At 46.0% G+C, this 14,097-nt stretch overlaps 1 protein-coding gene across 1 annotated transcript in view; it reads right to left on the reverse strand.

Moving 5' to 3' along the window:
- Positions 1 to 14,097, reverse strand: part of ube2f (ubiquitin-conjugating enzyme E2F (putative)) — a 152,491-nt gene that overhangs the window by 24,608 nt on the left and 113,786 nt on the right. Inside the window, exon 6 of the mRNA XM_080198704.1 lies at positions 2,600 to 2,670. Coding sequence (XP_080054830.1) covers positions 2,600 to 2,670 — 71 coding nt within the window. The remainder of the gene's footprint in view (positions 1 to 2,599; positions 2,671 to 14,097) is intronic.

Consider the following 14,097-nt stretch of genomic DNA (forward strand, 5'->3'; position numbering starts at 1 on the left):
AAATTTCTGAGCCAATATTTATTCCTCAACCAATATCAGTAAAGCAACTGGCTGTTTACCTCACTGCTGCATGCGAGAGCTTGCTATATGCAAATTGGCTGCTCTATTTCCTACAGGACAACAGTGACAGAGGAGCATAAGAATATATGAATTCAGGGTAGATATTTTTTCATTCACAGGACATGGCCGTCGCTGGCTGGCCAGCATTTGTTGCCCATCCCTAGTTGCCCAAGGGCAGTTGAAAGTCAGCCACATTGCTGTGGCTCTGCAGTCACATGTAGGCCAGACTGGGTAAGGACGGCAGATTTCCTTCCCTAAAGGACATTAGTGAACCAGATGGGTTTTCCAACAATCGACAATGGTCATCAGTAGATTCTTAATTTCAGATATGATTTATTGAATTCAAATTCCACGATCTGCTATGACTGGGTTCGAACCTGGGGTTCCCAGAATATTAGCTGAGTTCCTGGATTAATAGTCTCGTGATAATATTACTAGGTCATTGTCTCCCCATGAGTAATCAGCCATTTAGCCCCTCGAGCCTGTCCCACCATTCATGGCTGATCTGGTTGTGGTCTCAACTCTACTTTACTGTCTGCTCACTATAATCTTTGACTCTGTTGTGGATCAGAAATCTGTCTAGCTCAGCCTGAAGACTATTCAATAATCCAGCCTCCACTGCTCTCTGCGTTAGAGAATTGCAAAGACTGACAACCCTCAGAGAAGAATTGGTTCCTCACCTCCATCTTACATCCCCCTGCCCCATTTATTTTTACACTGTGCCCTCTAGTTCTAGATTCCCCACACCCCTCCTCCTCCCCAAGGTGAAATATCTCTCAGCATCTTACCCTGTCGAGCCCTCTCAGAATCTTGAATGGTTGAATTCGTTCTTCTGAACTCCGATGAGTACAGACCCCAACCGGCGCAAACTCCCACCCCCACTACACTTCAAAAGGCACATCATTGGCTGGAAAGCATATTGGCATGGTGTGAGGTTGCGAAAGGCGCTACATAAATGTAAGTTTTCTGCCTCTTTCATGTGTGCAGTAGTGCAATGGCTGCATTGTAATGGCAGCATGATGCAGGTAGTTTGATCAGACTGTGGAGAAGTCACATACGTCCAAAGAGTGAAAATACTCCACTGTCAAGGGGGTGTTAAACTAATAGTCAAATTTAATTAGAGGAATTGAAACACACAGAGACAAATAATACAAGAAATTGGCAGCACAAATACTCAGAAACCATAGAATCAATGAATTCCTATAGCACAGAAGGAGGCTATTCGGCCCATCGAGTCTGCATCGACCACAATCCCACCCAAGCCCTATTTCCCTAACCCCACATATTTATCCTAGCTAATCCCCCTGACACTCGGGTTAATTCATCATGGCCAATCCACCTCACCCACACATCTTTGGGCTGTGGGAGGAAACCGGAGCACCTGGAGGAAACCCATGCAGACATGGGGAAAACATGCAGACTCCACACAGGCATAATCAACTGTCCATAAGAGTTTAAATGATCTTAATCGGTATAGATTTCTGACGCGTCCAATTGACTTCTTAGTGTGATGTTTATACATGTGTAAAGGGAATATTCTTGCCTACCACATGGGAGGCTAAAAATCAATTATAAAAACTGAAAGAATGCTGAACGCTCACTTTGAACACTTACCAGAGAAGGATTAGCATTGCATTGCCTTTATTGCAAAAAAGCTCTTTCTGTCCAAACTAATAGAAGCTTGAGACATTAACTATCTTCCTTCCAAGAAACCCTGATGTTCAAGTTAGTGATATTGAATTGATCTCACAACTGTTGACAATTGTCAGTGTCAGAATCGCACTTTTCTAAGGATTGTTTCTGCACCTCAGGAAGGATATATTGGGTTGGATTCCGTAGGCCCTCACCCTGCCCCAACACCCAACCACCTCACTGGCTAAAAGGTTTGCCCACGATCCCTGACAGCCTTCCTGCAGGAATTTAAAGTTGAGAGCAGCATTAATTGCTTTAAGGTGAGACTTCCACCTTTTTCTTAGGAGGATGTCCTGCCATAGAGTGTGGCTGGCTAACCCCAGCAGCATAACCAGCAGCGGGTGGCTACTGCTAGGACCACAGTCTGTCCCACCATGCCGAGGGGCCCAGGTCGGTCCAGGGTCAGGGGCTTCGGTTAGCATTGCTGCCTCACAGTGCCAGGGAGCCGGGTTCAATTCCCAGCTTGGGTCACTGTCTGTGTGGAGTCTACACGTTCTGCGTGGGTTTCCTTCGGGTGCTTCGATTTCCTCCCAAGTTCAAAGATGTGTGGGTTAGGTGGATTGGCCATGCTAAATTGCCCCTTTAGTGTCAGAGGCACTAGCAGAGTAAATGCATGGGGTTATGGGGATAGGGTCTGGGTGGGATTGTGGTCAATGCAGACTCAATGGGCTGAACAGCCTCCTTCTGTAGGGAGTGTAGGGACTTGATGGCATTCTATGACAGTCACACTGCCAGGTCCACTTACTCAACTGAAGACATGTACCTCAATATCTAAAAATATATCCATAAACAAAATGCACAAACCTGCTGTAACAGAACAAAATTGAAGAAGATAAGCAAACAATACCTTAAACAGATTTCTCCCGTCTCAGTAATATTGGGGTGCCAAATTCTGGTCAAACATTTCACCTTGGGAGGCTGCAGAGAAAGAACAAAAGATCATGTTCACGTTTCAGATGGCGATGAGCTGGGTGGAACAGAGAGAGAGTGTGTGTGTGTGTGTGTGTGTGTGTGTGTGTGTGTGTGTGTGTGTGTGTGTGTGTGTGTGGATGGTAACCAGCCACTACGAAGTCAGACAATCGGGAGCAGAATGGGAATTGTGCGTGTTACATTTACAATATCTTTCACAGGAAAGCCTCGGTTCAATGATAAAACTTCCAAAATACAACAACTCAGGAAGAAATGTGGTTTTACATGGCAAATGAACAAACAAAGCAACAAATGGTGCTCAACAACCAAGCAGAGAAATCAAACAACCCAATGTTTACAGAGGAATTTTGCTAACCAAGAAATGAATTGCAGTTTCAGATGTAAAAATGTATTGGCTTAGGCTTACGCACCAGATACTGCAGGTAAAATCACTGGCCAATCAGGAAAACAATACAGAGGCAGCAATCTCACTGATGCCCATGTGAGAGAAAGTGAGTGCGCGAGCATGTGAGAGAAAGTGAGTGCGCGAGCATGTGAGAGAAAGTGAGTGCGCGAGCATGTGAGAGAAAGTGAGTGCGCGAGCATGTGAGAGAAAGTGAGTGCGCGAGCATGTGAGAGAAAGTGAGTGCGCGAGCATGTGAGAGAAAGTGAGTGCGCGAGCATGTGAGAGAAAGTGAGTGCGCGAGCATGTGAGAGAAAGCGAGTGCGTGTGAATGTGCGCGCGGGACTGTGTGTGTGTGAGGGTGGGGAGTTGGACGGGGTACAGAGTATGTGAGAGGGTGGGGAGTTGGATGTCTACTGTGTGTCAGAGGGTGGGGAGTTGGATGGGGGACAGTGTGTGTGAGAGGGTGGGAAGTTGGATGGGGTACAGGGTATGTGTGAGGGTGGGGAGTTGGATGTGTACTGTGTGTGAGGGTGGGGAGTTGGATGTGTACTGTGTGTCAGAGGGTGGGGAGTTGGATGGGGTACAGTGAGTGAGAGAGTATGGGGAGTTGGATGGGGGGGACAGGGTGTGTGAGAGGCTGGGGAGTTGGATGGGGGGGACAGGGTATGTGAGAGGCTGGGGAGTAGGGAAACAGGATTGTAGAATGGCTGTTTTGGAACAAATAATAAAGCTGTAAGGCTGTGAAAAGCTTGGTCGCAGACTGTCTTGAGGGCCTCCCACAGGCTAAGTGAGATGGTTATTCTGTAACAAGTTTCCTACCAGCTAAACAAAGACAATTGTGTGGCAGATTCCTGTATTGATAAAAGGAAAGTAATATCCGCCAGTTCAGATAAACAGGAATGGTTCCGCAGTTTAGTATTCCGCTCACGACCTGCAGCTTTTCGTCATCTTCAGGGACCTACCTGCTTTACTGATGACAGCCTGATCTGCACCCCATGTGCACCGAGCAAGGAGTTCAGTTTATCTGGGAGTTAGTGGCTTTACTACAAATCCACACAAATGTCACATACCCACCCAGAGGGTGATGCCTTTTTCAGGACACTGCGTATAATTTCAATCTGGCCAAATACACTGAAACAAACATCCACAGGATTAATCTGTCACCCTGTGCATTCCTGCAGGATTTACCAGTGTTAAACCCCAGCCGAGCTGTGAGTTACAATCCAGAGTCACTCCCAGACTCCTCCCCACAATCCAGTCACTCCCAGACCCGTCCCCACAATCCAGAGTCACTCCCAGACCCGTCCCCACAATCCAGAGTCACTCCCAGATGCATCCTGACAATCCAGCGTCACTCCCAGACATAAGAACATAAGAAATAGCAGCAGGAGTAGGCCATCTAGCCCTTCGAGCCTGCCCCGCCATTCAATAAGATCATGGCTGATCTGTCGTGGCTCAGTTCCACATTCCCGCCCTCTCCCCATAACCCTTAATCCCCTCTCTTATCAAAAACCCATCAACTCGCGTCTTAAAAATATTTAGCGAGGCAGCCTCCACCACTTCAATGGGCAGAGAATTCCAGAGATTCACCACCCTTTGAGTGAAGAAGTTCCTCCTCAACTCCGTTCTAAACCGCCCCCCCCCCCCTTTATCTTGAGGCTGTGCCCCCTAGTCCTACTGTCCTTTCTGAGCGGGAAGAGTCTCTCCACCTCTATCCTATCCATCCCATTCATCATCTTATACGTCTCAATGAGATCTCCCCTCATTCTTCTAAACTCTAACGAGTACAAGCCTAGTTTATTCAGCCTCTCCTCATAGCTCAACCCCCTCAACTCCAGTATCAGCCTAGTAAACCTCCTCTGCACTCCCTCCAAGGTCAAAATATCCTTGCGTAAGTGCAGCGACCAAAACTGCACACAGTACACCAGCTGTGGCCTCACCAATGCCCTATACAGCTGCAGCAAGACCTCCCTACTTTTATATTCAATCCCCCTCGCTATGAAGGCCAGCATCCCATTCGCCTTCCTGACCACCTGCTGGCTGGGTTTTTGCGACTCATGCACAAGGACCCTGAGGTCCCTCTGCACCGTCGCCTGCTGCAGTTTTTCGCCACGTAAGTAATAGTCCTTCCTACCATTCTTCCTACCAAAGTGGACCACCTCACACTTGCCAACATTAAATTCCATTTGCCAGTTCCTGGCCCATTCGCCCAGCCGATCTAGATCCTTCTGCAGACTCTCCACATCCTCCGCGCAATTTGCCGTTCCAACAATCTTGGTGTCATCAGCAAATTTCGACACCATACACTCGGTTCCCTCCTCCAGATCATCTATGTAAATGGTAAATAGCTGAGGCCTCAGCACCGACCCCTGGGGCACTCCACTAGTCACCAACCGCCAATCCGAATAGCACCCATTGACCCCTACTCTCTGCCTCCTATTTGACAACCAGTCCTCTATCCACACTAACACCCTACCCCCAACTCCATGTCCCCTGACCTTCTGCAATAACCTCTTGAGGTACCTTGTCAAACGCCTTCTGAAAATCAAGAAAGACCACATCCACTGGCTCTCCTTTATCCACCGCCCTAGACACATCCTCATAGAACGCCAGTAAATTTGTCAGACACGACTTCCCCTTAACGAAACCGTGCTGCGTCTGCTCTATCAAGCAATTCCCCTCAAGATGCCTCGCTATTTCCTCCTTGATGACGGATTCTAACATTTTACCTACAACAGACGTTAAACTAACCGGCCTATAATTCCCTGCCTTTTGCCTGCCACCCTTCTTAAACAACGGCGTAACATTAGCCATTTTCCAATCTTCCGGCACTTGCCCGGAATCCAGCGACGTCTGGAAAATAACCACCAAGGCATCCACTATCACCTCCGCCATTTCTTTCAGAACCCTCTGATGCATTCCATCCGGTCCTGGGGACTTGTCCACAATCAGTCCCTCCAGTCTGCCGAGCACTGCCTCTCTAGTAATAATAATGTCATTGAGGCCCTCCAGTCCAACCACCTTTCCATCGCTAACACCCGGCAAATTATCGCATCCTGACAACCCAGCGTCACTCCCAGACACATCCTGACAACCCAGCGTCACTCCCAGACGCATCCTGACAACCCAGCGTCACTCCCAGACCCAAACCCACAATCCAGAGTCAGTCCCAGATCTCTCCCCACAATCCAGAGTCACTCCCAGATCTCTCCCCACAATCCAGAGTCAGTCCCAGATCTCTCCCCACAATCCAGAGTCACTCCCAGATCTCTCCCCACAATCCAGAGTCAGTCCCAGAACTCTCCCCACAATCCAGAGTCAGTTCCAATCACTGGGCTTGTTGTTTTTGGGTCCCACTGTGACTGCATAGATAACTGGGAACAAAACAACATGTTGGAAGTCATTACTTGCCTGCTGAGCAGCAGATACTGTTTGGTACACAGGCCCAGTCCTGCTCTCCCTCTGGAACAGACAGCAGTGTGGAGCTTTACACTTTATATTGAAGACCAGCAGCTGATTCCTTCTTGACAGCCACAGGATTACACTCACTCAGGCAATGATGCCATCATCACTTTTGCAAAGCTTTGTGGCCAGTCCCCCTCCCACCCCCAGGCCACTCTTGATAGCTTCACTCCCAACTAATTGCTTTTGAAGTGTAGTTACTGCTATAAGATAATGCAGCAAGAGATTTGCATACAGAGCAGATGGAGGGAACACCTCACCCACGAACCTGGTAAATAAAACAAGTTGGAACAAGTAAAATCTACAAAGCCAGGGTTATTATAATGAGGGTCATAGTCTAGTCAGAGGAAAGGAGGCCCAACCAGGCTCAGCACACAATAGGTGCACCTTACATTCTAGGTCATAAGACGTAGGAGCAGAATTAGGCCATTTGGCCCATCAAGTCCATGGCTGATATGATTCTCATCCACATTTTCCTGCCTTCTCTCTATAACCCTTGACCCCCTTATTAATCAAGAACCTATCTACCTCTGTCTTAAAGACACTCAATGACCTGGCCTCCACAGCCTTCTGCGGCAAAGAGTTCCACAGATTCACCACCCTCCGGCTGAAGAAATTCCTCCTCATCTCTCTTTTAAAAGGATCGTCCCTTTAGTCTGAGGTTGTGCCCTCAAGTTCTAGTCTCTCTCACTAGCGGAAACGTCCTCTCTATGTCCACTCTATCCCGGCCTCTCAGTATTCTGTAAATTTCAATTAGATTCCCCCTCATCCTTCTAAACTCTATTGAGTACAGAGCCAGACTCCTCAATTGCTCCTCATATGACAAACCCTCATTCATGGCATCATTCTTAGGGGTCCTCCGGGATCCCCTCCAAGTTCAGCTCATCCTTCCTTAGGTATGGGACCCAAAACTGCTCACAATATTCCAAATGGAATCTGACCAGAGCCTCTTACAGCCTCAGCAGTACATCACTGCTCTTGTATTCTCGGCCTCTAGCCCTCCTGGGCATAATACAGCCAACCCAGAACTCAAAATCCATGCGAGTGATCGGATCCAGTGATGCTTTGGAACGTGCAATGGAAAGAAAATCTTTAACATACAACTGTAACCTTAAGATCCACAACGACTCTCACCAACAATTGCTGATGCACCACAAAAAGCATTCTTTCCGGATGTATCACAGTTTGTTATGGCTACTGATCTGTCCAAGGCTGCATGAAACTACAAAGAGTTGTGAATGTAGCCCAATCCATCACGCAAACTAGTCTCCCATCCATTGACTCTGTCTATACTTACCGCTATCTTGGGAAAAGCAGCCAGCATAATCAAGGACCCCACGCATTTTCTCTTCCACCTTCTTTCGTCGGGAAAACGATACAAAAGTCTGAGATCACGTACCAACCGACTCAAGTTTTTTCCCTGCTGCCATTAGATTTTTGAATGGACCTACCTTGCACTAAGTTGATCTTTCTCCACACCCTAGTTATGACTGAACTACATTCTGCACTCTCTCGTTTCCTTCTCTATGAATGGTATGGTTTGTCTGTATAGTGCACTAGAAACAATACTTTTCACTGTATACTAATAAAAGCAAAGTTTATTTAATAGTCACAAGTAAGGCTTACATTAACGCTGCAATGAAGTTACTGTGAAATTCCCCTAGTCGTCACAGTCCGGTGCCTGTTTGGGTTAATACACCTAACCAGCATGTCTTTCAGACTGTGGGACGAAACCAGAGAGCTGGAGGAAACCCACGCAGACATGGGGAGAACGTGCAAATTCCACACAGTGACCCAAGCTGGGAATCGAATCTGGGTCCCTGGACTGAGGGGCAGCAGTGCTGACCACTGTGCTACATGTGACAATAATAAATCAAATCAAAGATTAGCCTACTGTAATCAGTGTGTGCGCCTTAGCATGGGACTCTAAATGTGTGACAAAAGCTGCTGCAATGAAGAATGTGTCATCACTCTGATTTCTGACATGGTTAGTCTGATGCATTGCCACAATTTGATTTGATCATTGTCACATGTATTAGTACACTGTGAAAACTATTGTTTCTTGCACGCTATATAGACAAAATATTCTGTTCATAAAGTACATAGATTAAAAGGATAGGGTGCAGAATTTGGCATTGCAGTCAATGCCAAATTCTGGTGCAGTCACCAGAATCAAAAACTGAAAGGGAAAACTGATGTGATAAAACAGTAAACAACTTAGTTTAATACATAGCTTCAGTAACTTGAGTTCTGTCACGGTATCTAAAGGGTTAAAGAGGTGCAGCGTCATAAGTGCAAGTATGTGTGTGTCAGTCAGAATTGTCATCGAAGTCACCTTGGCTATCATCCCATCATAGACTGGCGGGGATGCAAGTGGCTACAGCCTCAGGATGTCTGACAGTGCGGCTGTGGAATTTGATCAAGACTTTCTCTGGGGTGGCACGGTTGCACAGTGGTTAGCACTGCTGCCTCACACACCAGGACCCGAGTTCAATTCCGGCCTCAGGTCACTGTCTGTGTGGAATCTGCACGTTCTCCTCGTGTCTGCGTGGGTTTCCTCCCACAGTCCAAAGGTGAGTGGATTAGGTTGATTGGCTAAATTCTCCCTTGGTGTCCGGGGATTGGCAGGCTAAATATGTGGGGTTAGGGGGATAGAACCTGAGTGGGATTGTGGTGGGTGCAGACTCAATGGGCCGAATAGCCTCCTTCTCCAGTGTAGGGAGTCTATCACTTGTTTTGTACTGATTTATTGACTCGGTTCAACATTAGTTCAGTCTATGAGATCATTGTCAGGATTATCTCTGCAGAATCACTCAAAAGTTCACTCCTCTCCACAAACCATTCACTCACAATCCTCCCTCACTATCTATTCACTTACTGCCCCTCTTCCCTCATGCCTCGGTCTCCCTTTGAATTATGGATTCACGCCCAGTCCCCACCTACTCCGACCTATCTCCCCCACTTCCCTACCAGACAGTGCTCCTCCCTCTCAGTCAGTTCAGCCACAGCACACAATCCACTCTCTCCCAGCCTCATCTATTCGCTATCTATTCACTTACTGCCCCTCTTGCCACACAATCCACTCTCTTCTGGCCTCATCCTCCTTTGCAACTTGAAGAGTTCATGCCTACCTTCCATCAGTCATTTCTCCAGAGCTTTTCTGACAGAGCTGACTATTTTCCTGTAATTAAATTGTTGGGCACTCTTATTAAATTCAGGGATCTAATCTGGCACGATTCAACAAGGCACTCTCCAGAGTGCCTTTGCTGCAAAATTAGTGCCGACAGCTTTAACAGGCAATTACTGCTCATGCATACATATTGCCTTCACATATCAAACATGGGACAAAGAATAGATGCTTCTTGTACAGCGATATTACGCAGGTATTATTCAGTATTCCAACACTGAGATTTCATCATTAGGTTTGTGCCTAGTCCTGTATGCATTGGAAACAGTAAGAGGGGGAGAGAGAGAGAGAGCACATTACCAGTATCTGCTGCAGTAATGCTTCCCACCTTCAGCATGAGTTTCAACAGTCATTCCACTGGGCTATTGGAAGCAGTGCATCTAACAGCTGGGCATCATGGAATGAGTTCCAGCCCTACCACTACAGCTGATCATAGAAACTCTACAGTGCAGAATGAGGCCATTCAGTCCATTGAGTCTGCACCAACAACAATCCCACCCAGGTCCTAACCCCATAACCCCACATATATACCCCGCTAATCCCTCTAACCTTTGCATCCCAGGACGCTAAGGGGCAATTTAGCATGGTCAATGCACCAAACCTGCACATCTTTTGGACTGTGGGAGGAAACTGGAGCACCCGGAAGAAATCCACGCAGGCACAGGGAGAATGTCCAGACCCTGCACAGACAGTGATCCAAACCAGGAACTGAATCCGGAGTCCCTGGCGCTCTAAGGCAGAGGTGCTAACCATTGTGCCACCGTGCCGCCCTAATCTTTAGTCTGATGGCTAATGCACTCATCAGCTAAAAACACGTAATCATTGTTGAATCAAAAGACAGCAGCATTTTGCATGGTTTTAACAGATCAGGGACTTGCTCAATGACAAGGCAATCTTTCAGCTGCGCACAGGCTGGAAGATTTTTAATCTATCTGCTTATTGAGACAATGTTGAGAATGTGCAATGAGATGACAATACAGTGAGTGATTCAAATCAGGCCTGATGTGTGGAGTGAGTGGGTGTTAGTTTGAATATAAGCACCTCACTTAGCCCATTCCAATAGTGTCCTCACCTAATGCTTGCAACTCATTTAAGTCAAAGCCACTACTGACAGTACCTAGTTGAACCCTCTATTTGGAGAATGTTACAGGTGCCGTGGAATACCCCACAAGTTAGTAGATTTGATTAATTAAATTTCTCAATTTAGTGGGCGGCAGTGTCTACACTTGCCGCTGCCTCAGAAAAACGACCAGCATAATTAAGGGCTCCATGCACCTTGGACATACTCTCTTCCACCTTCTTCCATCGGGAAAAAGTTACGAAAGTCTGAGGTCATGTACCAAACTTTTGAATAGACCTACCTCACATTAAGTTGATCTTTCTCTACATCCTATCTATGATTGTAACATGACATTTTGCACCCTCTCCTTTCTTTCTCTATGAATGGTATGCTTTATATAGCATGCAAGAAACAATATTTTTCACTGTATGCTAATACATGTGACAATAATAAATCAAATCAAAGATCAGCCTAATGTATCCAGTGAGTGTGCCTTAGCATGGGACTCTAAACCTGTGACAAAAGCTGTTGAGTGGCCTGCTTCTGCACTGTAGGGTTCTATGATAAACTGAAATTTAAACTCATGGGGATAGAATTTGCCAGGATCATCAGGATAGCAGGGCGGCACAATGGTTAGCACTGTTGCCTCACAGCGCCAGGGACCTGGGCTTGATTCCTGGCTTGGGTCACTGTCTGTGTGGAGTTTGCACATTCTTCCCATGACTGCCTGGGTTTCCTCTGGCTGCTCTGGTTTCCTCCCGCAGTCTGAAAGACGTGCAGGTTAGGTGGATTGGCCATGCTAAATTCTCCCTCAGTGTATCTGAACAGGTACTGGAGTGTGGCGACTAGGGGAGTTTCACAGCAACTTCATTGCAGAGTTCACATAAATGTACTTATGACACTAATAAATAAGCTTTTTAAACTGTTACAGACACTGACCTCAATCTCAATTCTGGGTCGAGAAGTTTTGGCAGAAAGTGACCTTTGTTGTCTTGGAGCCTCCCTGTTTTTTAAAAGGCTGGGGTATAAGGACAAACATTTAGTTTTGGAATGAAATAGAGCAAGTATCTATTTTTTTCATCACATTATTTATCTCAATGTAGGCCACCACCTGTGCTTCCATTCTGTCCCCTGCAGCACCTCTTTCTCAATGTGGACAGTTCCAACTCCAGGTATCCCTTCTGTGGGTACTGATTTTTGATTTAATTTATTATTGTCCCATGTATTGGCATACAGTGAAAAGTATTGTTTCTTGTGTGCTACACAAAACATACCATTCATAGAGAAGGAAAGGAGAGGGTGAAGAATGTAATGTTACAGTCATAGCTAGGGTGTAGAGAAAGATCAACTTAATGCGAGGTAGGTCCATTCAAAAGTCTGATGGCAGCAGGGAAGAAGCTGTTCTTGAGCTGGTTGGTACGTGACCTCAGACTTTTGTATCTCTTTCCCTACGGAAGAAGGGGGAAGAGAGAATGTTTGGGGTGCTGGCTGCTTTGCCAAGGCAGCAGTAAGTGTAGACAGAGTCAATGGGTGGGAAGCTGGTTTGCGTAATGGGCTGAGCTTCATTCATGACCCTTTGTAGTTTCTTGCAGTCTTGGTCAGAGTAGGAGCCATACCAAGCTGTGATACAATCAGAAAGAACACTTTCCACGGTGCATCTATAAAAGTTGGTGAGAGTCGTAGTGGACATGCCAAATTTCCTTAATCTTCTGAGAAAGTAGAGATGGTGGTGGGCTTTCTTAACTATAGTGTCGGCGTGGAGGAACCAGGATAGGTTGTTGGTGATCTGGGCACCTAGAAACTTGAAGCTCTCAACCATTTCTGTTTCATCTACTGTCTGCACAACACACAGTTTCTAATTAAGACAGAACTGAGCACAGACCTAATGATGGCCTTTCCAGATTGGAATACTGAATAAATACCTTGAGTAATATTGCTGTATAGGAAGCATTTGTGCTTTGCCTCTCCCCACACCACCAGCTCTCTAGATCAACAAGCTTAATCTCTTCCAATCTTTCCTTTCCTGGCTATTTTTTCTTCAATGGCAGAAAAATTCTCTCAGGTGCTTCAGTTAGAGTTATAGTCATAGTCATAGAGGTTTACAGCATGGAAACAGGCCCTTTGGGCCAGCTTGCCCATGTCACCCTTATTTTTAAATCCCTAAACTAATCCCAATTGCCTGCATTTGGCCCGTATCCCTCTATACCCATCTTATCCACGTAACTATCTAAATGCTTTTTAAAAGACAAAATTGTACCCACCTCTACTACTACCTCTGGCAGCTTGTTCCAGATACTCACCACCCTCTGTGTGAAAAAATTGCCCCTCTGGACACTTATGTATCTTTCCCCTCTCACCTTAAACCTATGCCCTCTAGTTTTTAGACTCCCATACCTTTGGGAAAAGATATTGACTATCTAGCTGATCTATGCCCCTCATTATTCTATAAACCTCTATAAGATCACCCCTCAGCCTCCTACGCTCCAGAAAAAGTCCCAGCCTATCCAGCCTCTCCTTATAACTCAAGCCATCAAGTCCTGATAGCATCCTAGTAAATCTTTTCTCCACTCTTTCTAGTTTAATAATATCCTTTCTACAATAGGGTGACCAGAACTGCACATAGTATTCCAAGTGTGGCCTTACAATGTACAATGTCTTGTGCAACTTTAACAAGACATCCCAATTCTGTATTCAATGTTCTGACCGATGAAACCAAGCATGCCGAAAGCCTTCTTCACCACTCTATCCACCTGTGACTTCACTATCAAGGAACTATGAACATGTACCCCTAGATCTCTTTGTTCTGTAACTCTCTCCAATGCCCCATTAACTGATTAAGTCCTGCACTGGTTCAATCTATCAAAATGCATCACCTCACATTTATTTAAATTAAACTCCATCTTCCATTCGTCAGCCCACTGGCCCAATTGATCAAGATCCTGTTGCAATTGGAGATAACTTTCTTCACTGTCCTCTATGCCACCAATCATGGTGTCATCTTCAAACTTAGTAACCACACCTCCAATATTCTCATCCAAATCATTAATACAAGTGACAAATAACAGTGGACCCAGCACGATCCCTGAGGCACACCACTGGTCACAGGCCTCCAGTTTGAAAAACAACCCTCTACAATTGCCAAGAAGCCAATTTTGTATCTGTTTAGATACCTCACCCTGGATCCCATGAAATTTAATCTTATGCAGCAACCATGCAGTATCTTGTCAAAGGCCTTGTTAAAGTCCATATAGACAACAGCAACTGCACTGCTCTCATCTACCTTCTTGGTTACCCCTTCAAAAACTCAGTCAAATTTGTGAG

The sequence above is a fragment of the Carcharhinus amblyrhynchos genome, chromosome 11, assembly GCF_965287045.1.
Source record: "Carcharhinus amblyrhynchos chromosome 11, sCarAmb.v2.hapA, whole genome shotgun sequence".
Classification (NCBI taxonomy): domain Eukaryota; kingdom Metazoa; phylum Chordata; class Chondrichthyes; order Carcharhiniformes; family Carcharhinidae; genus Carcharhinus; species Carcharhinus amblyrhynchos.